This window comes from Labeo rohita, chromosome 8, assembly GCF_022985175.1.
Source record: "Labeo rohita strain BAU-BD-2019 chromosome 8, IGBB_LRoh.1.0, whole genome shotgun sequence".
In the NCBI taxonomy this organism is placed as follows: Eukaryota; Metazoa; Chordata; class Actinopteri; order Cypriniformes; family Cyprinidae; genus Labeo; species Labeo rohita.
In genome coordinates, this window is record NC_066876.1 from 33,024,574 (window position 1) to 33,048,317 (window position 23,744).

At 32.2% G+C, this 23,744-nt stretch overlaps 1 protein-coding gene across 1 annotated transcript in view; it reads left to right on the forward strand.

Moving 5' to 3' along the window:
• eeig1a (estrogen-induced osteoclastogenesis regulator 1a) overlaps positions 1-20,878 on the forward strand; it is a 38,035-nt gene extending 17,157 nt beyond the window's left edge. Inside the window, 11 exon segments of the mRNA XM_051117828.1 lie at positions 8,633-8,753; positions 8,957-8,986; positions 12,178-12,294; positions 14,846-14,892; positions 15,044-15,174; positions 15,399-15,500; positions 15,864-15,957; positions 15,959-16,033; positions 16,110-16,231; positions 19,161-19,230; positions 19,321-20,878. Of these exon segments, the coding sequence (XP_050973785.1) occupies positions 8,633-8,753; positions 8,957-8,986; positions 12,178-12,294; positions 14,846-14,892; positions 15,044-15,174; positions 15,399-15,500; positions 15,864-15,957; positions 15,959-16,033; positions 16,110-16,231; positions 19,161-19,230; positions 19,321-19,366 (955 nt within the window). The 3' untranslated portion in view covers positions 19,367-20,878.
• The last annotated feature ends 2,866 nt before the right edge of the window (positions 20,879-23,744 follow it).

A 23,744-nucleotide genomic window follows, 5' to 3' on the forward strand; every position in this document is an offset into this window, starting at 1 on the left:
CATCACAGCAGATGGGTTAATAGGTTATTTGGCTGCTTTTACTTTACTCGTAGTTTCATTCACGCTTTAATATGAAATGACAGACTACAGTGTGGGCCGCTGCATTTGTGCGTTAATGTGCTAATTCTGACAGCAGTAAAAAATGCTAAACATAGTTTTGGTGTTTGTGGATATCAGTATTAATCTGATTTATCTGTTAGTGTTATCTGTAAATGTCAGTGGTACTGTGGTTAGTATAGAGCAGGTTGGGTTAGTGGTGTAGTGTTGAGTTCGAGTGGCTCATTGTGATCATTGTGTTGGTGTTCGCTGAGAGGCCGTGTGCTTTGGGTCAGGGGGAGGATCTGGCCTCTTTCAGGGTTTCCTGTCTTTAATGAAGCCTCTCTCTTTTGTTTTGTATTCTAGGTTTTGTTCAGAGTGTGCAGCACGCTACATCTTGAGAGATACGTCACACAATCAGATTTGCTGTGTGTTACACACATGAATATTCAGTGCAGTAGCTGTGTTACCTTGCCATGCATCTAACATATATATATTATTAAAAATTACCATTAAAGTTTTTCATCAATAGGCTTAAATTGTTGAAAGAAAAAGATAATTTGACCCTTTTGATATATAGGAAAATTAGTTCAAATTTGTAGACCTCAATAAAACATCATGATATTTATGATTTCATGCATTCAAAATATTACAAATATTTTTTATGATGAAAGATATAAATGAATGAAAAAAATGCATAATACACATGTAATTTTTTTTACTCTATCTATCTATCTATCTATCTATCTATCTATCTATCTATCTATCTATCTCTCTATCTATATCTATCTATCTATCTATCTATATATATATATATTTGTTTAATTAGGTATAAACAATTTTTCAAAAATGAATACAAAAAATTATAATGCATCTTTGCGGAATTATTAAAATTAAAATTATTATTCTTGCTGTTTAATATGTGTGTGTGTAAATAAATATAAATATTACAAAAAATGCGTAAATGCGTCAAAGACGTTAGGATGTCCACATCAAAAAAATTTTACAAAAGTTATTTTATGTCCATAGAAAGCACATCAAATGTAAGTAAAGTGCGTACTTTAAGGTTTCAAATAAGTTTTTGGAGAATAAAATATCAGAATTTGGTTGAAATGATGTTACATTGTCATTCAGTGTAACACAATATTTATGTAAAAATTCAAACAGACATATTACATATTAAAATATATAAAAGAATAAGGGAGCATATTAAATTTTATTGTGTTTTAAATGAGTGAAAAATGATTACTGACAGATGGGCAAAACCTAGGATAGTGGCAAGTGTTATAAAATGTAGAATTACAGCTAATTAGTATTTGGGTTAAAAGTAATTTGTCTTTTAATATGTCATAAATTGATTTTGTAAATATGCCTGTCAACATTGTTACACTAAATGACATTTTAGTGGTTTAGGGAAAAATGTATGATGTTTATTTTTTGCTCAGGAAAACAAAAACAAAAATGCAGTTCAATTAAATGCAAAACTTTTTAATTTTATTTGGAACAACAACAATTTAAAGCAGTAATATTACCCTTTAATATTACCCTTATTGTTTTCATGCTTAAATGATCATTTTTTTTTGTCTTTGACCCATATATATATATACATACACACACACACACAAACAAGTTTTTATTTTTAGAAAATATAAATTTATAAAATATTTTATAAAATATTAAAAAAACATTTATTTATTTCCTTTATTTATTTATATATTTCCAAAATTACATTTCAAAAACATTGCACATTTTAAACTATTTACGGTTTAAGTATAAGAGTATAAGTGTAAAATAAGCGTATGTGTGTGTGTATATTCTTAACTTTACTTGCTAGTATTTCTACACAATTATAACAATTATATTTTTTTATAAAAAATTACAGAAACATTGCATGTTACTTAAACTATTTATGGTTTAAGTTTTTTTTTTTTTTTTTTTTTTTTTTTTTTTTTTAATCATCTTGTCTTTATTTGTCATTGATCTTTTAGTGATAGTAAAGAGTTTGAATCTCACCCACCTGCCTGTCATTTTTCTCTCCCCGCAAACCTTTGCTCCCTGCTAGTCTGGCTGGCTCGCATCTAATGCATATTTATTCCACATGAATCTCACTCATGGATCTTTTGTACGCTCTAAATTGTCCCGAGTCTCCCAACAATTGGCCCATTCAGGAGCGCTTGATTGGGTTTGCCTTTGGCCGCCGTGGGAGAGAGTCGAGCCGAGAGCATGAAAGGAGAAAACCCAAGAACGCACAAAGCCTGTTGTGTTGTTGTTTGTGGGAATATTTATTATAGGAACTGGTGCTTTGAAAATATGATGTTGCATCAGTGGATTGGATTTTGCAGCAGTATTTCATTCAAATACTAAATATTTGAAGAAAAAATGCATGCAAATCTCTTCTGGTATCTAAGTGGTTGCTTACTGGCCCAAGTCAAAACCTGTGTCACTCTTTCTCAGTGCATTATGGGTGTCCTCCTTTTCTCCTTCCTCTCCTGGTCCGTCAGTGTTACCGTGATTGTGGTTACTACGGTGATAGAACAAAGTACCACGGCCCCTGGAATGCTGGGAAAGAATGTAGCGGGGGGAGAGAATGAACCAGACCGGCTCTGATAACAACAAGTGCTAGAACAGAAGAAACGTACAATAGTAAACCCTTCGATGACCCTCAACACGTTTATCGGCCCCTTGAAAGCTGCTTCATATATAATAGGCAGATATCGTGCAGAGGCTGACGATTCTTGGAATCAGTGTGTTTATATCTTTAAAGCAGAAAATGATTCATAAATAAAGTGGATCTTTCTGTTTACAGTCTTTTGATATTTTAACTCACCAAGGCTGCATTTATTTGATCAAAAATACAGTAAAAATTGTGAAATATTATTATAATTTAAAACAGCTGTTGTTTATGTGAATATATTGTCAAATGTAATTTATTCATGTGATGCAAAGCTGAATTTTCAACATCATTACAGTTTTCACTGTCACATGATCCTTAAGAAATCATTCTAATATGCTGATTTGCTGTTCAAGAAACATTTCTGATTATTCTCAATGTTGAAAACTCTTTTGCTGCATCATGTTTTTGTGGAAACTGTGATGCATTTTATTTTTCAAGATGAATGAATAAACAGCATTTATTTTTGAGAGAAATCTCAAATCTCACTCATCATTACTCCAGTCTTCAGTGTCACATGATCCTTCAGGAATCATTCTAATATGCTGATTTGCTGCTCAAAAACCATCATTTTAATTATAGCAATATTTAAAACAGAGTTAATTTTTTCAGGATTTGATGAATAGAAAAATATAGAAAGAATAGAAAGAAGACATTTATTTTTATTATTATGTCATTATTAATATTTAAAAGAGTTGAGTACATTTCTTTCAGGATACTTTGATGAATAGAAAGATCCAAAGATCAGCATTTACCTGAAATAAAAATCCTTTGTAACATTATACACTATACCATTCAAAAGCTTGTAGTCAGTATAATTTTTTTTTGTTTGTTTTTGGGAAAGAAATGATAGAAATTAATACTTTTATTTAGCAAGGATGCTTTAAATTGATCAAAAGTGATGATAAAGATATTTATAATATTACAAAAGATTTCTATTTCAGATAAATGCAGTTCTTCTGAACTTTCTATTCATCAAAGAAACCTGAAAACATTCTACTCAGCTGTTTTCAACATAATAATAGAATAATAAATGTTTTCGGAGCAGCAAATCAGAAAATTAGAATGATTTCTGAAGGATTATGTGACTGTAGTACTGATGCTAAAAAATCATCTTTGATATCACAGGAATAAATTACATTTTCAAATATATTCAAATAGAAAAGAGTTATTTTAAATAGTAAAAAAAATTTAAAATGTTACTGTTTTTGCTGTGCTTTGAATCAAATAAATGCAGGCTTGGTGAGCAGAAGACACTTCTTTAAAAACATTAAAAATCTTACTGTTCATATATAATATATAATATATATATATATATGTGTGTGACCCTGGATCACAAAACCAGTCATAAGGGTACATTTTTCAAAATTAAGATTTATACATCATCTGAAAGCTGAATAAATAAGCTTTCCATTGACGTATGGTTTGTTAGGATAGGTTAATATTTGGTTGAGATACAACTATTTGAAAATCTGGAATCTGAGGGTGCAAAAAAATCAAGAAAATCACCTTTAAAGTTGTCCAAATAAAGTTCTTCACAATGTATATGACTAATCAAAAATTGAGTTTCAAAATATCTTCATGGAACATGATCTTTACTTAATTTCCTAATGATTTTTGCTATAAAAGGAAAATCAATAATTTTGACCCATGCAATGTATTTTTGGCTATTGCTACAAATATACCCCAGCGACTTAAGACTGGTTTTGTGGTCCAGGGTCACATATATACTATATATATTTTTTATTATTTTATACAATTATCTTTGGTATCAAAAGGCAGACATGCACTTGACAAATGTGACTAGCTATGTTATGTCTATTCTAGTTTCCTAAAACACATTTGAAGTATGCACAGTCTCTCTGAGGCCCTAAACAGAGCAAAGAGCAAAGTGTGGTTTGGGTTAGTCTCTTGTTGTTTGCTTTAAATAAAACAAGTTTGTAGCGTGTTCTCATTTAGATAAACGTGTGTGAGTGTAAGCAAACATGTATGCAGTTTGTTTTAGTTTTTAGAGCATGAAACTGAGTCGCACACTAATGCCACTCCTCAGTGCGGTATGAAGTGTGTGTGTTTGAGTGTGAAGAAGGATTAGGAACAGATGCCGTCGTTGGCGATAAGCCACATTACAACAGAACCTTTTGTAGATGGAGATGCTCTGGTTCTGTCCTGATCTCTGATCTGTGTGTGTTTATCCACCAAATCCATGATGACATACTGCTTTAGCATTCAACAGGTTTATTTTATCCAGCTGCTAGCAAATCCACTCAAACCTGGATTCCCAGAAACCGATGAGGTTTCTAAGAAGTTCTGAGTGGTTTTACCGCATTGCTTTGTGGTTGCTAGGATGTTCTGGGTGGTTGCTAGGTGATTGCTTACTGTTATCCTTAATGTAACATTTGCTATTCTAATTTAAAGTCACCTCAGTGGTTTCTTATGAAAAACTGAAAGTTGTTGGGATCGCTTTCCGCAGTATTATTAGACGTATATTTGCATAGCAGATGCTCGAAGCTCATTAATATTCAGTAGTGTTTGTTCATGCTTCTCTTTACATTCTCAAAGACAATCATGAGTTTGTGTGAATGTGTTTGCGTGTGTATTTGAATTGAAGCTTGTGTATTTGTATAGTAAACAAGTGCCGGGTTTGTAAATGTAGACTTTTGAGCAGTTCCCATCCTGTCTGTTTGCAGTCTTTATCGGTAGGAGCTAGTGATGGACCAAAATGGCTGAAGCCGAATTAAATAGTCATGTTTAATTAGTCCTTGCCCGATGGCGTTTTGGCTGTCAGTTTCTGTTTCATGCACATAACGTGGATAAACTACAACCAGTAAACATATCAGCTAGTGCTTCATTGACAATATCAGTTTGTCCTTTTTAATTGATCATTTATTTGATCCAGAGTTCAGCAAAAACAGTAAAATTCTGAAATATTTTTGCTATTTAAAGTAACTGATTTCTATTTGAATATATTTAAAATGTAATTTATTCCTGTGATTTTCAAATTTTAGAATCATTGCTCGAGTCACATGATCCTTCAAAATCAGATTATTCTGATTTGCTGCTTAAAAAAACATTTATTGTTATTATTATGTTCAAAACAGCTAGGTAGAATTTTTTCAGGTTTCTTTGATAAATAGAATGTTCAGGAGAACAGCATTTATCTGAAATATAAATCTTTTGTAATATTATAATTGCCTTATCCTCATTTTTGGTCAATTTAAAGCATTCTTGCTAAATAAAAGTATTATATGATTTCTTTACCAAAAAACTTTTGAATGGCATTATAGTGTATAATGTTACAAAAGCTTTTTATTTCAGATAAATGCTGATCTTTGTATCCTTCTGTTCATCAAAGAATCCTGAAAAAAAAATACTTAACTGTTTGAAATATTGCTAATAATAAAAATTAAGTTTTTTGAACAGCAAATCAGAATATTAGAATGTTTCTGAAGGATCATCTGACACTGAAGTAATGCTAAAAATTCAGCTTTGAAATCACTGAAATAATTAATATTTTAAAATATATTCAGATAGAAAGCAGTTATTTTAAATAGTAAAAATATTTCAAATTTGTACTGTTTTTGCTGTACTTTGGATTAAATATATGCAGGCTTGGTGAGCAGAAGAGACTTTTAAAAACATTAGGTTAGGTAGCTAGAAAAATAACTGTAGAGAGATAAATATGTGCTATATTACATATTCATTATGTTTTACTTAACCTGTTAGTGATGTCTTCATTAACTAATGCATGTTTTAATAAATCTGTTTTTTTTAGTTATTACACCCATGTTTATATGTATAAAACCATCTTATATGCTATTTAAATATATGTGTGTAGATTATTTAATTAATTTGATTGGTTCATTGATTAAGTACATTTTATAATGAAATACAAGGCATTAAATGATGTTTTGCTCCATTATTGCAGTTTGACAGATCTGTATAGCCACCTAAGTTAAAGCGACAAGTCAACCAATCATCGCTTTCTCTTTACTAAAAGTTATAGCACAAAATAAACTTGAATAAACCTCAGAAAGTATGTCGAAAGACGTAAACGTACTGAAATGTATTATGTGTCATGTTATTGCTTATTCAGCGTTTCATCTTCACCAATAAAACGGCTTGTAAACAATAAAACACCTTACATTTACCTCTGGAAGCCATTCAACGTCCATAAACTGGTTAGGTAGCTAGAAAAACTAACTTTAGAGAGATAAATATGTGCTATATTCAGAGGTCACGTTAACCGTAAATTGTCCATCACTTACAGCATTTTTTTGTCAGTGATGGAAAAATCTGAAGGCTGTCCGTCATTTGGTGGCAAGCGCGCTCGAATCTGGAAGCAGAGCATGGGATACAGAACAAAAACAAAACTGTCTGAGTGTTTTGCTGTGCGGTTGATACACAGAAGCTGCAATGATCTATCACACCACATTAAAGAGGGCCAAAACTGTATTTATTGCCTGAATTTCCTAGTGAAATGGACAGAACTTGAAATCTGAGACTTTGTTTCATATCAGAAGCAACACAAAGCCTAGCCTATTGCTATTTATTGGAAGGAAGACACACTATGCACTGTTAATTTATCTACTGAAAACAGCATAGACCAAAAGATCGTTTCTGATTTAAGAATCAATATTGGTTCATTAAAATGAGAATCTATGAAAATCGAGAAATCAATTTTTTTTGTTGTTGTTTATCCAGCCCTAGCATATTTTGTTGTTTTTAAACACTACAGTGTCGTCCTGTAGGTTCATGATTAAAAATGAAAATGTGAACAAAACTAATGTGTTATTCTAATTAAAGTATGAAAATTAAAATGACGGATAATAATAGATTATGACAGAGTTTTTATGATCCTGTCCGTCAAAATGACGGACACAGGTAAAGTCTAACACAGCCTCTCTATATATTATGTATTCTTTATCTTTTACTTAACTTGTTAGTGATGTCTTCGTTAACTAATGTATGTTTTAATAAATCTGTTATAAAAACAAGTTATTACACCCATGTGCAAATGTATAAAACCATCTTATATGCAGTTTAAATGTTTTCAATGCTTTTTATTGCAGTTTGACCGATCTGTATAGCCGCCTCAGTTAAAGCAGCAAATCAACTTATGTCTTCCTCTTTACTACAAGTTATAGCACAAAATAAATCAGAAAGTATGTTGAAAGATGGAAACATACTAAAATGTATTGTGTGTCATGTAATTGCTTATTCAGTGTTTCAACTACACCAACAAAAAATACATGTAAATACATGTGCTATATTACATATTCATGATATTTTATACTTAACCTGTTAGTAATATCTTAAGTTAACTAATGTATGTTTGAATCTGTTAAGTTTTGATTACAGTCACCATTTCAATGTTTATATTTCAGCTGCAGAAACATAGAAATGTAGAAACATTTATGTCATTAAAGAAGTTGATCTAAACACTGTCTTATGTGCAATTTAAATGTTTGACTGTTGGTTATTAAAATAAATTAATTTTATTTTAATTAATGGAAACTTTCATTATGAGTGTTTTGGTAAAAACTCATTTTGATGCATGACTAGTAGTAACTAGTGTCAATTATTGAGGACATGTACTATAATATAATATAAATCTCCTTTAGATTATAATGAAATTCTTCAGATTGGCTCTTATATTGAAATAAAGTCACATTGGTTTATTTGAGGAACGTGTGGTTCGATTGATCCCAGTTCCTAGCCTTTGAAGGTCTGGATCATCTCCAGTCACCAACGGCCTCAAACTCTTTACTACACGACCAGCCATTACAAACAGACCCACAGCTTGAAACATTAGCAGAGAGCCGACATCGCAACCAACATCAACATCTCATCAGTGTCCAGTCTGGATCTGCGGCTCGAGCGCGTGTCTGAAATAACAGTCCTGGATCTTTGTTCTCTCACCCACAGAGAAGAAGTCCACGAGAACGCCGTTCGCTGGAGGAAGAGGTTCTCCTTTGTATGCAAAATGAGCGCCAACCCCAACACTGGCGTTCTGGACCCCTGCGTGTGTCGCATCTCTGTCAGGAAGGTGAGATGAGTTCTTTGTGGTTTGGTCTCATTGAAGCGAGGTTAGGTTTTAAGGTCTTGCCAAGTTTGAGGTTTTTGTCAGCTTGAAGTGTTGCTTGTGAAGGGTGAGCTTGTGTTTAGGTGCGTTGGGATAAAAATGGGTGCCGTTTAGTGCGTCTGACTGTCCTGTCACTGAACTTCACACTCTTCCTGTTTTCATTACAGGAACTCAAAGGAGGAAAAGCGTATTCAAAGGTGAGTGAAAGCTTCCACATCTTTCCTTACTGTACGTTTATATATAGAACTGAGATTGTACACTTGAACATTCATTCAGAAGCTCACAAAAAATATTTCTCTCTTTAAATTTCTTTAAAATGAAAAAGTTTTGTGTAATTGTTATTATATATTTTTTTAAAGAAAGAAATGAATACTTTTATTCATCAAGCATGCATTAAATTGATCAAAAGAGACAGTAAAGGCATTTTATAATGTTACAAAATATTTATTTTTCAAATAAATGCTGTTCTTTTGAACTTTCTATTCATCAAAAAATACTGAAAAATTAAATGCATCACAATTTTGACAAAATTATTGGGCAGCACAACTGTTTTCAACATTGATAATAATCATAAATGTTTTTTACTGTATTTTTAATCAAATAAATGCAGCCTTGATGAGCAGAAGAGACTTTAAAAAAATACTGACCCCAAACTTTTGATCAGTGAGTATTTCACTGGTTTTATTAGTGGTGTTAAGCATCATAATTATTTAGATAAAATATCTGGATATCATGATACGCATGTCATTTTGTTGCATAAAACTTTAAATATGTGTAAGATTGGCCTTTTCCATCACAATCGCGTTAGTTCGAAATTGAGCAGTAAAATAGCAAATTGAATTTATACTATTGATTTCACAAGAAAGCATTACTTTTGTAAACTTCTTGCTTTCTCTTGACATCCTTGTGACACATTAAAATCACTAAAACCTTGTCAAATAAATCTCATGAACTCTAGTTTATAGGTGCCGTCATGCCGCAGCTAGATAAAAGGCTTTTACAAGGTTTAGTTGCAGTCATACATCACATTAACACTCGACAGTCAACAAAACATTACACTTCACAGCGTTATCATATACTGGAGGCACTAATTCACCTCTATGCGATGTTGTAAACCTATTTGTCTGGCTTGTCACAAGATTTACACGCTCATTATGATGCAGTGGTCATTTGACTGCAGGTTTCAGGCATGTGATGCTTATCTTACATAAGCAATGCTTATTATCGCTCACATAAAAGACCATTCAAAGTCGCGGCCTGACTCGGCGTTACCCGTAAGTGCCCTAGATAGCACACAGAGGTGGGGATGCTTCATTCCTCGGGAGTTAATCAACTTTTCCTTGTATTTTCCCTTGCAGCAGGGCTAAGTTTGGATTTCCCTGATCTAAAAATACTCGTGCTCCACAGGAGAAGGCCTCTTTAAATAAATGCATCTGGTAGCGGTAGGTGTTCAGGGAAATGAATCCTCGGGGACCCACTGAGACGTGACAATAACTCAACAGGATGTTTAACTAGCAGATGTGTACTAAACATTTACCGAACGCTCAGGCGTGCAACGGGAATACACTTCGCCGGTGTCAAAATAGCAAATAATGAATGTACTGTGAGTTGCTCGAGTTGAGAAAATGTGTTGATTGACTAGAAATGTGTCTAGTGATCAAAAAAAAAGATATGATTATGAGATTTAAGGTTTTCAACTGTTGCACAACAAAACAGAAAAAGAGAAACTGAAAGCAAGCATGCATCAAATTGATAGTAAAGACATTTGTAATGTTGCAAACAATTTCAAATAAATGTGAAATTCTATTTCAAATAAATGCTGTTCTTTTTCAAATAAATGTGTTGACAGAAATACAAGAATATAATATTTTAAAAAAATAATTATTATAATAATGATATAATTAAATATTAGATTATAAATATTCAATTTTTATATATTATTAATATATAAAAAAATATAATATTTATAATATAATATTTTTAAAACCAAGCCAACAGGGGAGCAAAAACAAAGGATCAGTAGATAGAAATTAAAAAAATAAATAAATAAATAAATGTACATCTTTAAAACCAAACACAGTAATATACAAGGCACATTAATGCAAGAAATTCATCAAACATTATAAACAAATAAATACATAAATAAAAAGAGAGAAAAAATATATAAAAATAAATAAGTCAACAGGCAAAGTCAAAAGCCAACAGGCTGCAAATAAGAGACAGGTGACACATTTAAATAAATAATAGAAAACAGAAAATAAATAAATAAAACTGAAACTTATGTTTTAAATTAAGAAATGTTCCAAAAATAAATGCTGTTCTTTTCAACTTTCTATTCATCAAAGTATCGTAAAAAAAAAAAAATCACGGTTTCCACAAAAATATGAAGCAGCGCATCTGTTTTTAACTCTGATAGTATAAATAAATGTGTTTTGAGCAGCAAATCAGTATATTAGAATGATTTCTGAAGGATCATGTGACACTGAACCAAACACAGTAATATTAAAGACACAATAATGCCAGAAATTAATCAATAATTATAAATAAATAAATATATAAATAAAAAAAGAGAAAATTAATTAAAAAAAAGCCAACAGGATGCAAATAAGACACGGGTGATAAATTAAATAAATAATAGAAAACAGAATATATATATATAAATAAAAGAAAACTGAAACTTATGTTTCAAATTAAGAAATGTTACAAAAAATAAATGCTGTTCTTTTCAACTTTCTGTTCATCAAAGGATCCTAAAAAAATTCATGGCTTCCACAAAAATATGAAGCAGCACAACTGCTTTTAACACTGATAGTAAAAATAAATGTATTGTGATCAGCAAATCATCATATTAAAATGATTTCTGAAAGATCATATGACACTGAAGAATGGAGTAATTATGCTAAAAATTCAGCTGTGTCACAGTAATAGGAAACATAGAAAACAGTTATTTCAAATTCTAATAATATTTCACATTTTTACTGTATTTTTGATCAAATACATATAGCCTTGATCAGCAGAAGAGACTTAACAATACAAACTTTCCAGTTACCTCCAGAAGTGTAAGGAAGTGGATTTTTCTGGGAAACATTTATGATTCATTTTGTCATGACTGTGATATTTCGTTATGGACGGATGCGGTATTCCCCTGTAGCACGGTTCAAACTTCTAATCAAATTAGTTTTGAAAGGCAAAGATTCAGCAAACTGTTTGCTGAGAAAGTGCAGGAGAGAACAAGTCTGATGTGCACCATATGCTCTATACGCTGCCAAACTATAATCAGCACATATTTCACATTTGGCATGGCATGATGGGAATCCTGCGCTTATAAACAAAAGCAAATGTGAACCGTGTCTGTATGTGTGTATGTGTGTGTATGTGATTCTCTCAGCTGGGCTTTGCTGATCTGAACATGGCGGAGTTTGCTGGTTCGGGCTCCACTGCGCGCTGCTGTCTGCTGGAGGGGTACGACACCAAGAACACCCGGCAGGACAACTCCATCCTGAAGGTCAGAGGTCAAATATGAGCTCACACACAGCGTGACTCATTTATGGCATACATTAGAAACAGCATTTTCTAGTGAATGACACAAGGACATAAAATTAAAGTGCTAATACTGGTGCAAACACAAGATTCAAGACGTTAAATAAGAATAACGAATGAATACGAAAGACCACAGAAACACAAATGTTTCCAGCCAATCAATTAAAATAATAATAATAATAATAATAATAAAAAATTACAAATAAAATACAAAAAATTAACTAAATGAAAAAATTCAAAAATAGATATAAAAATAAAACAAACTTAACATTTAACATCAAGCCAACAGGGGACCAAAGACAAGGGCCAGTAGATAGAAATAAAAATGTAAGAAATTCAAGAAATTAATTTAAAATAATAAATAAATACACTAAATGAAAATGAATGAATACATAAAAATTAGCATTTTTAAAACCAGGCCAACAGATTCAAGAAATTAATTTAAAATAATAAATAAATAAATAAATAAATACATAAAATGAAAATAAATAACTACAAACTGCAAATACAAGAGATAGTAGATCGAAAATCCCCAAAAATAATTTAAAATGATAAATAATTAGTTAGCAAATAAACAAATAAATCAAGTAAAATAAATAAATAAAAATAGGACCTTAATATTTTTAAATTCATCAAACTGTCAAACAAACAAATAAAATAAAAGTAAATACATAAAAAATTAAAATAAATAAAACATAAATTTAACATTTTTTAAAAAATCAGACGGGAGCAAAAACAAAGGACAGTAGACAGAAATTGAAGAAATTAATTTAAAATAATAAATAAATACATAAATTGGAAATAAAAAATACATATAAACTAAATGAAAATATCTAAATAAAACACAAACTTAAAGGAGAAGTCCACTTCCAAAACAAGGATTCACATATAATGTACTCATTCCCTTGTCATCCAAGATGTTCATGTCTTTCTTTCTTCAGTCGTAAAGAAATCATGTTTTTTGAGAAAAACATTTCAGCATTTTTCTCCATATAATGGACTGATATGGTGCCCCGAGTTTGAACTTCCAAAATGTAGTTTAAATGTGGCTTCAAACGATCCCAAATGCAGTTGTAAACAAGTCCAGCCGAGGAAAAAGGGTCTTATCTAGCAAAACGATCTGTTATTTTCATTAAAAAATACAATAATCTCAAGTGCTCATCTTGTCTTTCTCCCCCTGAACTCTGTGTATTCTGGCTGGAGACAGTTAGGGTATGTCGAAAAACTCCAATCGTATTTTCTCCCTCAACTTCAAAAATCATTTCAAAATCATCCTACATCGCTGCAGAAGTACCGACCCAGTCTATGCAACATGAACATGCAAAGAAGATCAAACACCCTTAACAAAAAAGGTAAAACAGCGATATAGGACGATTTCGAAGCTGAGGGAGAAAATGAGATGGGAGTTTTTCGACATACCCTAACTGTCATGAACCGGAACAAAAACAGACTATTATATGGAGAAAAATGAAAATGAAATGTTTTCCTCAAAAAATATAATTTCTTTACGACTGAAGAAAGAAAGACATGAACATCTTGGATGACAAGGGGGTGAGTACATTATTTGTAAATTGTTGTTCTGGAAGTGGACTTCTCCTTTAACATTTTTAAAGCCAAGCCAACATTGGTGCAAATACAAGAGACAGTAGATAGAAAATCCCCCAAAAAGTAATTTAAATTATAAATAAGTAAATTAGTTGGTAAATAAACAAATAAATAATAAATGAATGAATTCATCAATAAATGAAAATAAATAAATAAAAACAGGAACTTCACATTTTTTTAAATCAAGCCAAGAGATGGAAATACTCAAAATGCACAAAAAAAATGCAAGAAATTAATCAATTAAAAATAAATAAATACAAATTTAACAACAACAAAAAAAATAAACTTAACATTTTTCAAATTGAGACAACAGGGACACAACACCAAGAACACCCGGCAATACAAGGGACAGAACACATAAATGCAAGAAATTAATAAATTAAAAATAAATAAATGCATAATTTAATAAACAAAAAATAAAACAAACTTGACTTTTTAAAATCAGTTAATTAAAAAGAAAGAAAGAAATGCATATTTTCAAAAAAAAAAAAAAAACTTAACATTTTTTAAATCAAGACAACAGATATGGAAATACAAGGCACAGTACCCAAAAATGCAATTTATTACTTAATTATAAATAAAAAAATACAACTGAAACGTAACACTTTTAAAATCAATACAGCAGGGATGCAAATACAAGGGACAGTAGATGGAAATTCAAGAAAATAATTTAATGAATATGAATGAAAGTTAACATGTTTAAAATGAACAAAAAGAGAATTATAACACACCAGGTTTGTAAATATGTAATTATGTGACTGTGATTGCATGCACATTTCTGCTCTCTCCTGCATGATTTGTTAGTTATTTGTGGTTATGTCATATTCTTGAAACTGGGCTCTATCTTGCATTATTCTTAGTGTTAAATTGATCTGTGAAAATCTAATATGCTCTTTCCTGTCATTTTAAAGGTGACAATCGGAATGACCCTCTTATCCGGAGATCCGTGTTTCAAAACGTGAGTGTGTGGCTTCTCACTGGCTGCTGCTGTAATATGAGCTCTGGCGCCTCCTTCAGGCTGATAAATGACATTACATTGACATTATAGGGGATGTTACTGATTTCATGCGTGTTAGACATTGTAAAAAGTCTTTATTTGTGTATAATAGTCCCCCAAGCACTGCCAAATGTATATCTGTGGCTGGTCGAGACCCTTCCCTGCAGCTGGACTGTAAAGGAGAAGGAACCACAGAAGTTTTGCCCCGACTGGCTAAACAGAGACCTTCTATACTCGGCTCTGGTAAATAAAAAATCAGTTTATTAAAAGTGTGTTTTATCACAGATATGAATGAGAGTCATTTATCAGCCAGTAGTGCTAATAATAAAATCGTAATATTTCACAGCACATGTCCAGCAAACTTCATGTTTATGATTTTTTGTTAGCGGTGTCATTTTATAAATTTTCAGTGCGGTATTTATATGTTCATTTTTTAAATGATCTTTCTGTCTGTTTTTGTTATTTAGCACTTCCCGAGGAAGTGGATCAGGGTCAAAGTCCTGATGAATCGTTTCACACGGGTCATTCACGCAACTCCAGTTATGCCAGTCAGCAAAGCAAACTATCAGGTGTGTGTGTGTGTGTTTACACTGACTGTCTTTCCATAATAAAGGGAAGCCCAGTGAATTCTGTACATATTTTTTTGCATGTCATTGCCAGTTGCTGATTCAGGAAGCACGCCTATAGCTTCCTGTCTTTTTTCCCTGCGACACGCCGCTATTGTGTGGGAATGTTTGTTTAACATACTGTTACTGACACCCCTGGAGCGTTTACGGCAAAAACACTTAAAAGACACTTAAAGCTCTTTCACGTGACTCGGTGTTTCCCAACACATTCACTGGGTGAATCTCATCAGCTACCGAGTGTTTGTGTGATTTTGATCATGCACATGTTTGTATATGCGTATAGCGACTCTGTGTGTTTGTGTTTAGGCTACAGCACCGAACACTCCTGCTCCTCCAGTCTGTCTGATCTGACCCATCGCAGGAACACGTCTACAGGCAGCAGCGTGAGCGCCGACCCCCCCGTCTGAGAGTGACACCCGTCCCGACCGGCCTCCGCGACCCCCGCGGCCCATGCTACCCTCCAACAGACCGCTACGGTACGTCCACGCCAGCCGGGAGAAACAGAAATGTCTGACAGTAAATGTAACTGCCATTTGCTTCTGTGCATTTCAGGAGAAAACAGGATTCTGTGGAGGATCACCCGACCTGGGTCAACGACACGCGTATTGACGCAGACGACATTGTGGAGAAGATCGTCCAGAGTCAGAACTTTTCTGACATCAGTAACAATGAAGGTAAATGTTTCAAATCACTAGCTATTAGGACAATCAAACTGCATCTCAGCTGATACGTGAACAGCGTCTGCCGGGTTTCCATCCAAAGTTAGAATATCACACAAAACATTGGTGAATAAGTCGAAGAGAACCAGTGTTGGGAAGGTTACTTTGGAAATGTAATAGGTTACAGATTACAAGTTACTTGATTTAAAATCTAATAAGTAGTGTAACTTTTCAGTTACTTTGTTAAAGTAATGTAACATTACTTTTAATTACTTTTTGATTACTTTTCTAAATTTCTAATATTTTCAACTGTTAATCATTTTGAAACATTTAAACCAGGCAGAATTAACTTTACAGTAGCGTTCAACACTGATCACTGTCAGACTTTCAAAATCCTTCATCACTTGAATTAAGATTATAATAAGTAAGGGATAACGTACACCTTTATTTTGCGATAACAACTGGCTGAATGTACATTATCTCACTTATTACACAGCTGCTTGATAGATTATTTAGATGTTTCGTGTTAAAATTATTAGACACGAAACACTGATCTGAGTTGAAATATTTGAACGCTTCCATGAAGAAATCAGTTGCTAGCAAACGGCAAGTTCAAACTAGACATTTTAGGGACACAGTGCAGTCATACCAGTTTTCTTACACAACATTTCACCACATAAATAATTAAGTAGTAGTACTAGTTTGTTAGTTATCATAATATCCATTACAGTGTACAAGAACAAAAAATGGCAGCAGCTGCGTTTGTATGAAACAATACAGCAAGTCCACAATGCCAGGATGACAGAATTAAGAAATTGTACAGATAATATGGAACTAAGCTTTAATATTTTATTAGCTAACCAAATGCAAAGCTTCCGCCAAGACAAATTGTCAAGCATATAGCACTGACTTAAGTTGCCCTGAATGAGTCTGAACTGTGTAATAATTTAATTTAAAGCACAGCCACCACAAATTCAGACTTTTTTTTTTTGTTTATTTATTTTTTGGGTCTTTTTATGCCTTTTATTGTGATAGGACAGTAGAGAGATGACAGGAAAGAGCTGGGAGGAGAGAGGGGGAGCGGGATCGGCAAAGGACCTCGAGACGGGAATCGAACTCGGGTCACCGTGAGCGCGGTTGCGCTATATGTCATAACAAGATCATAACATAAATAACATCATAACAAGAAATAGTTTAATAGCTATGATACTGGGTTTGAAATCAAATGTTTGCATAGTTATGACAGAAAACACTAGCATCTAACAATGCCTTGGAAAAAACTATCTTAAAAAATAAAGTTTATGCATAAACCCAAATAGGAAATAAAACAGTTATCGAATAAGCATGTGTCCTATTCTGTGTCCTAAACTCCTGAAACATTGGTGTCTCATTTTAGAGCAGTCAATGCAATATATGAAACAATTGAATCTGTAAGTGTGGGTGTGTGAAAAAATTCAGATGTAATCCCCTTTGTAATCACTGGCATTTTTCAAAAGTAACTGTAATTTAATTACATATTTTTTCTCAGTAACTGTAACTAATTACAATTACATTTATTTTGTAATTAAATTACGTAATTCCGTTACATGTAACTAGTTACTCCCCAACACTGAAGAGAACAAAATCGTTGTTTCTTGATAAACTGGCACTAAATATCACTAAGAAATGTAGGAGAAGCCACTGAATATAATAATTTTCATAAACAATAAATTACTCCTCAGAGCCAACAGATGAAACACAATAAATGCAGTCATTGCTTTCAGAGGTGGATGTCTGCTGTTTGGGAATGCAGTTGTGTAAGACAATTCTGGAAGACAATTATACAGAAATACTTCTGTATAGTTTTTGTAATAGTTTTTTGATGTACAAGGAGGAATTTATTCGGCAAATGCATTTCCATCTTTCGTTATTCACATTAACCCTTTTTTCGCACAAGTCAAAAACCACCTCAAGCGAGGGTAAAAACTTATTTGCAAATTAAGGGTTTATGTTTATTCGAAATTTGCCATTTCCATCACTCGTTTCTAATGCGGTACTTCAAATGTGTGAAAAACATAGTGATGGAACACCATAGCTACTGATGTATTGTATATTTATAGTGGAAATACTCACCTACTAATAATTACTGCACCAAAACAAGAACTTAAACTTTGGTGGCCAACAGTCCACAGGCCACAATCAACAACCTGATCAACTCTATGCGAAGGAGATGTGTTGCACTGCGTGAGGCAAATGGTGGTCACACCAGATACTGACTGGTTTTCGGACCCCCCAATACAGTAAAACTGCACATTTTAGAGTGGCCTTCTATTGTGTCCAGCCTAAGGCACACCTGTGCAATAATCACACTGTCTAATCAGCATCTTGATATGTCACACCTGTGAGGTGGAAAAATTATCTCGGCAAAGGAGAAGTGCTCACTAACACAGATTTAGACAGATTTGTGAACAAAATTTGAGAGAAATAGACCTTTTGTGTACATAGAAAAAGTCTTAGATCTTTGAGTTCAGCTTATGAAAAATGGGTGCAAAAACAAAAGTGTTGCGTTTATAATTTTGGTCAGTGTATATATATATATATATATATATATATATATAACAAATCTGCAAACATTATATGATATATATTGTATATATTGCATTTATAATGCAAATAATATAGAATATAATAAATATAATATATAAAACTAGAAAAAGACCATATTATATTATATTATATTTTTTATATTATTTTTTATTTATCAGCATTAAAAATGGAATGCAAAATACTTCACTGAACATTTTAATAATACCTGATATAAACTTTATAGTTTGTAGTTATGAAATATTGACAAAACCCACTTACAAGTGAGATGCATTTGAGCGCCATGTTAAATCTAGGTGTGATCAGTCATCATGCGTTCACTGCAGTCCATTCACCTTCTGCTTTGTCTGTCTGTGTTCAGATAGCAACCTGAGACTGTTTGTGAGCAGAGATGGAACGACAGCACTGAGCGGCATCCAGCTGGGAAACAGGTGATTCCACACAAACATGCTGCAAAATTACAGAGCTGCGAAAACACAAAACACACACGATCTCACTTATCATACTATGTTGTGTTACAGGGTCTCCGCTGGTGTGTATGAGCCGGTCGTCATTGAAAGCCATTAGATTTACACTTGTGGTGTTCTTGTTGTCACTTCATCAACAAAATACTGGAAGAATCACACAAATGTCTAAATTAGTCCAGACAAATGTTTAAGTGCCAAACCACTGCAGATGCCTCAATCAAACCACCATGATGCTTTACCACCAGATTTATCATGACACTGTACAACAGAATGAATCAAGATACAGCTATAGAAGCCTGTTTCTGCTACAGGATAAAAGAATAAAAAAGGTAATTGCAATTATCTCACCATTCTGAATTTTTCCCTCAGATTTGCCAGAAACAAAGTCTGAATTGAGAGAAAAAGTCACAATTAGGTTTTATTTTTTTATTCCGTGTTGGAAACAGGCTTCTATAAATACCAGTGAGAACAGTTGCACATTCATGTTGTCTACTTACAGCCCCATACTGTATGTGTGTTTTTGTCTTGTTTCTTCGTCTCACATCTGTAATGTGTACTTGTGATTTGCTTTTGTCCGAGTCTGATGCCACTTTTTTTTTTTTTTTTTTTGCGATAACACTACGTTTTGACTGATTGGGCTTTTCATGTGGGCTTTTTCTGGAGCATCAGCTGGTCTGAGTGCTGTGAAAGTACTAGAGATGTTCTCTGAGCCACAGGACGTCCTGTCTGTTGTCCTCCATCTTCGGTTTTCCTCTAATCATTAAACCTGTTGCTGTGCAACACTAAACTCCCTCCCTACAGATCCTAGTGTTATAAAACCAGTTTAATGCACTTTACAGGAGAATCTCACCAAAACCATCCAGGTCATATTGTAGCTCAAAATCAAGAAATTCTTTATTTATAAAAAGAAAATGAAACCTATTTTAGAATCAGTGAAGAAATAGTTCACCCAAAAATTAAAATTTGCTGAAAATGTGCTCACCCTCAGGCCATCCAAGATGTAGATAAGTTTGTTTGTTCATCAGATTTAAAGAAATGTTGCATTCCATTACTTGCTCACCAATGGATCTTCTGCAGTGAATGGGTGCCATCAGAATGAGGGTCTTGAGAAGCAAAAAGCATTTTTGTATTTCCGGATGACCTGAGGGTGAGCACATTTTCAGCTATTTGTTTTATTTCTTCTTGAACTATTCCTTTAGATTTATTATTATTATTATTATTATTTTGTATTGTAACATTGATTTTTTTGCAATTCTCATGACAAATAATTCACACTATTCTTTATACATAATGATTATTTTCATTACTTTTTTTCATTTTCATTGTTTTCTGTTCCAATGCAAAATGTCATTATTAATTAAATAATAAATATATTTTACACATTATTATTATTATTACTATTATTATTATTATACTTTGTATTATTAATATATTTTGTAATATTATTATTATTATTATATTATTTTGTATTGCAACATTAAGCATTTTTGCAATTCCCATCACAAATAATTCCCTTTTTTTATTCACAATGATTATTTTCATTACTCTTTTTTTATTTTCATTGATTTCTGTTGTAATGCAATATTTTAATTAGCTGAATAATAATAATAATAATAATAATAATAATAATATGCCATTATTAATTAAATAATATTAAATATTTTTACACATTATTATTATTATTATTATTATTATTATTATTATTATTATTATTATTATTATATTTTATATTATTATTTTGTATTGTAACATTGATAAGCATTTTTGCAATTCCGTTCACAAATAATTCCCATTATTCTTTATACATAATGATTATTTTCATTACTCTTTTTCATTTTCATTATTTTCTGTTCTAATGCAAAATGTCATTATTAATTAAATAATAAATGTTTTACACATTATTATTATTATTATTATTATTATTATTACTATACTTTGTATTATTAATGTATTTTATTATTATTATTATTATTATTATTATTATTATTTTGTATTGCAACATTAAGCATTTTTGCAATTCCCATCACAAATAATTCCCATTATTTTTTATTCACAATGATTATTTTCATTACTCTTTTTTTTATTTTCATTGTTTTCTGTTGTAATGCAATATTTTAATTAGCTTAATAATAATAATAATATGCCATTATTAATTAAATAATATTAAATAATATTTTTTACACAGTATTATTGTTATTATTATTATTATTATTATTGTTATTATATTTTATATTATCATTATTATTTTGTATTGTAACATTGCTAAGCATTTTTGCAATTCCCTTCACAAATAATTCCCATTATTCTTTATTTACAATGATTATTTTCAGTACTTTTCATTTTTTTTTCTTTTGTAATGCAGTATTTTAATTAGTTTAATAATAATAATAATAATAATAATAATAATAATATCAAACAATATGCCATTTATTAATTAAATAATATTATATTATTATTATTATTATTATTATTGTTATTGTTATTACTAATTTTGCATTGCAATAATTTTGGAGTAATGCACTTAAATGTCATAAAAAATAATCACAAATCCTAGTGAGACGAATAATAGTCTTTCTTCTCTTAGTAAATTTGTCTGATTTTGGGATGAAATACAACCTGGACATTTCTCTTTCATAAGATTCACCCAAATACTTTTGGGGGCCAAACTGCATACGACTCAATACAAAATACATCATATTTCTAAACACAGCTTCTGTAAGAACATGTTTATCGGACAAAGCTATATCACAAGCTGTTGATGTTTAGTGTGACCCTAAATGCAGTCAGTGGCAGGACCGATGGCTGTTTAATTATTCACAACATCATAAACAATTCTAGTCACTGCTGGTTCACATATCGCAGACAGGACAATAAAGTTAGTCTTTATCATCGTGAAAGTGAGTTTTACTGTCTTCAGGATGGTTTGGTCACACGGCGCCTCTTGAAATCATTAAACTGAAACTCGTTTTGCCAATATAGAGGAACTCCACACCATCCTCAGATTTCCCAGAACCAGCTGGCTGGTTATTTTCCTTCACAAAACAATCCCTCGAGACAGTGCTGGAGTTTTACAGTAACACATGCTTCAGATGCTGCAGATGAAGTGTGTTTTGCGTTTCTCAAGTGCACTTGATAAGCTGTGATCGACTCTTTCAGATGCTTATGGTGTTGCTCATATGAACCGAGTGCTTGTACGAGTCTACTTTGTTCATGTATTTTCATTCTTTTTAAGCTTTTAAACAAGAGTTCTCTCGTTTATTCTAATGTGAGCACACTCCAGATTATCATTAATTATAGCGCTTTTTAAATCACAGTGCACAACATTAGCACTAAACACTGTGTAGTTTCCACTTTGGATCATGCAAGCAGAATGACGTTCATCTTGTTCAGCACCAAACACTGAGATCTCCACATGTTCTTTAACTCTGGAGTGAGTTGAAGAGTACAAAATGCACAAGCCCTTCATGTTTCTTGCAAATAAGCTAACATTTTAATGCTATATTAATGAGATAGACCTATAACTTAATAAATGTCTATAATTTCAATGAAATTCACTTGTATTTGTATGTAGCGCACTATTTTTGTGAATCTCAAATGTGCTTTTAATAAAGTTTATGAAACCGTTTTACCCATTCTGTTTTGTTGAAATGAAGTAGGCTGCATTTATATGACCAAAAATACAGTAAAAATTGACATATTATTATAATTTAAAATAGCTGTTTTCTATGTGAATGTATTTTGAAATGTAATTTATTGCTGCGATCAAACCTGGATTTTTGTGATTTATAAAAGTATGCTGTTGATTTCTTTAAAAAAATGTACAGTACTGGCACCTCAACAAACAATTTCAGTTTCCATTTATATGCATTTGAAGTTTATGAAATAGTGATATTGATGTCACAGGTAATGTCTCCAGTGAGTTTACAGTGTGTCTGTCAGCGAGTAGTTCCGTTTCCGCCTGCCGCCGTCGGGCCGCTCGGTGAGCTGATGGCAGATCATACACCAAACATTGTCCTCTGGAGCCATCTGAACACCATTACTGGTCCTGAACGGCCGAAGCGCACATGATCCTAAAGGTTGATGAGAGAATATTAAGACATTTGATCATCGTTGTGACATACCACTGTGCGCCAGTAAAATATTACTGATAAATCACAAGGACTAGCAAATCGCGAATGAATCACTGTTGATCTGTTAGGTCAAGCGGGTTTGTCATAAGATCTGAAATAGTTTGCGATTCAGTTCGATTCATTCAGACATTCATTCACTTAACTTATGCTTCGCACACATTAACTTAATACTTTTATCATTTACCATCATTTCGGAACTTCGGATTTGCGAATCCTTTCGTGAATGGAATGATTCGAGAACCGTCCTGAAAATATGGTTCGCCAATCATTATTCAGATCGGGACTTCAGATCTAAATCAAATGATTCGCGAACCTGCTCCGAAGTTTTGATATAACTCAAATGATTCG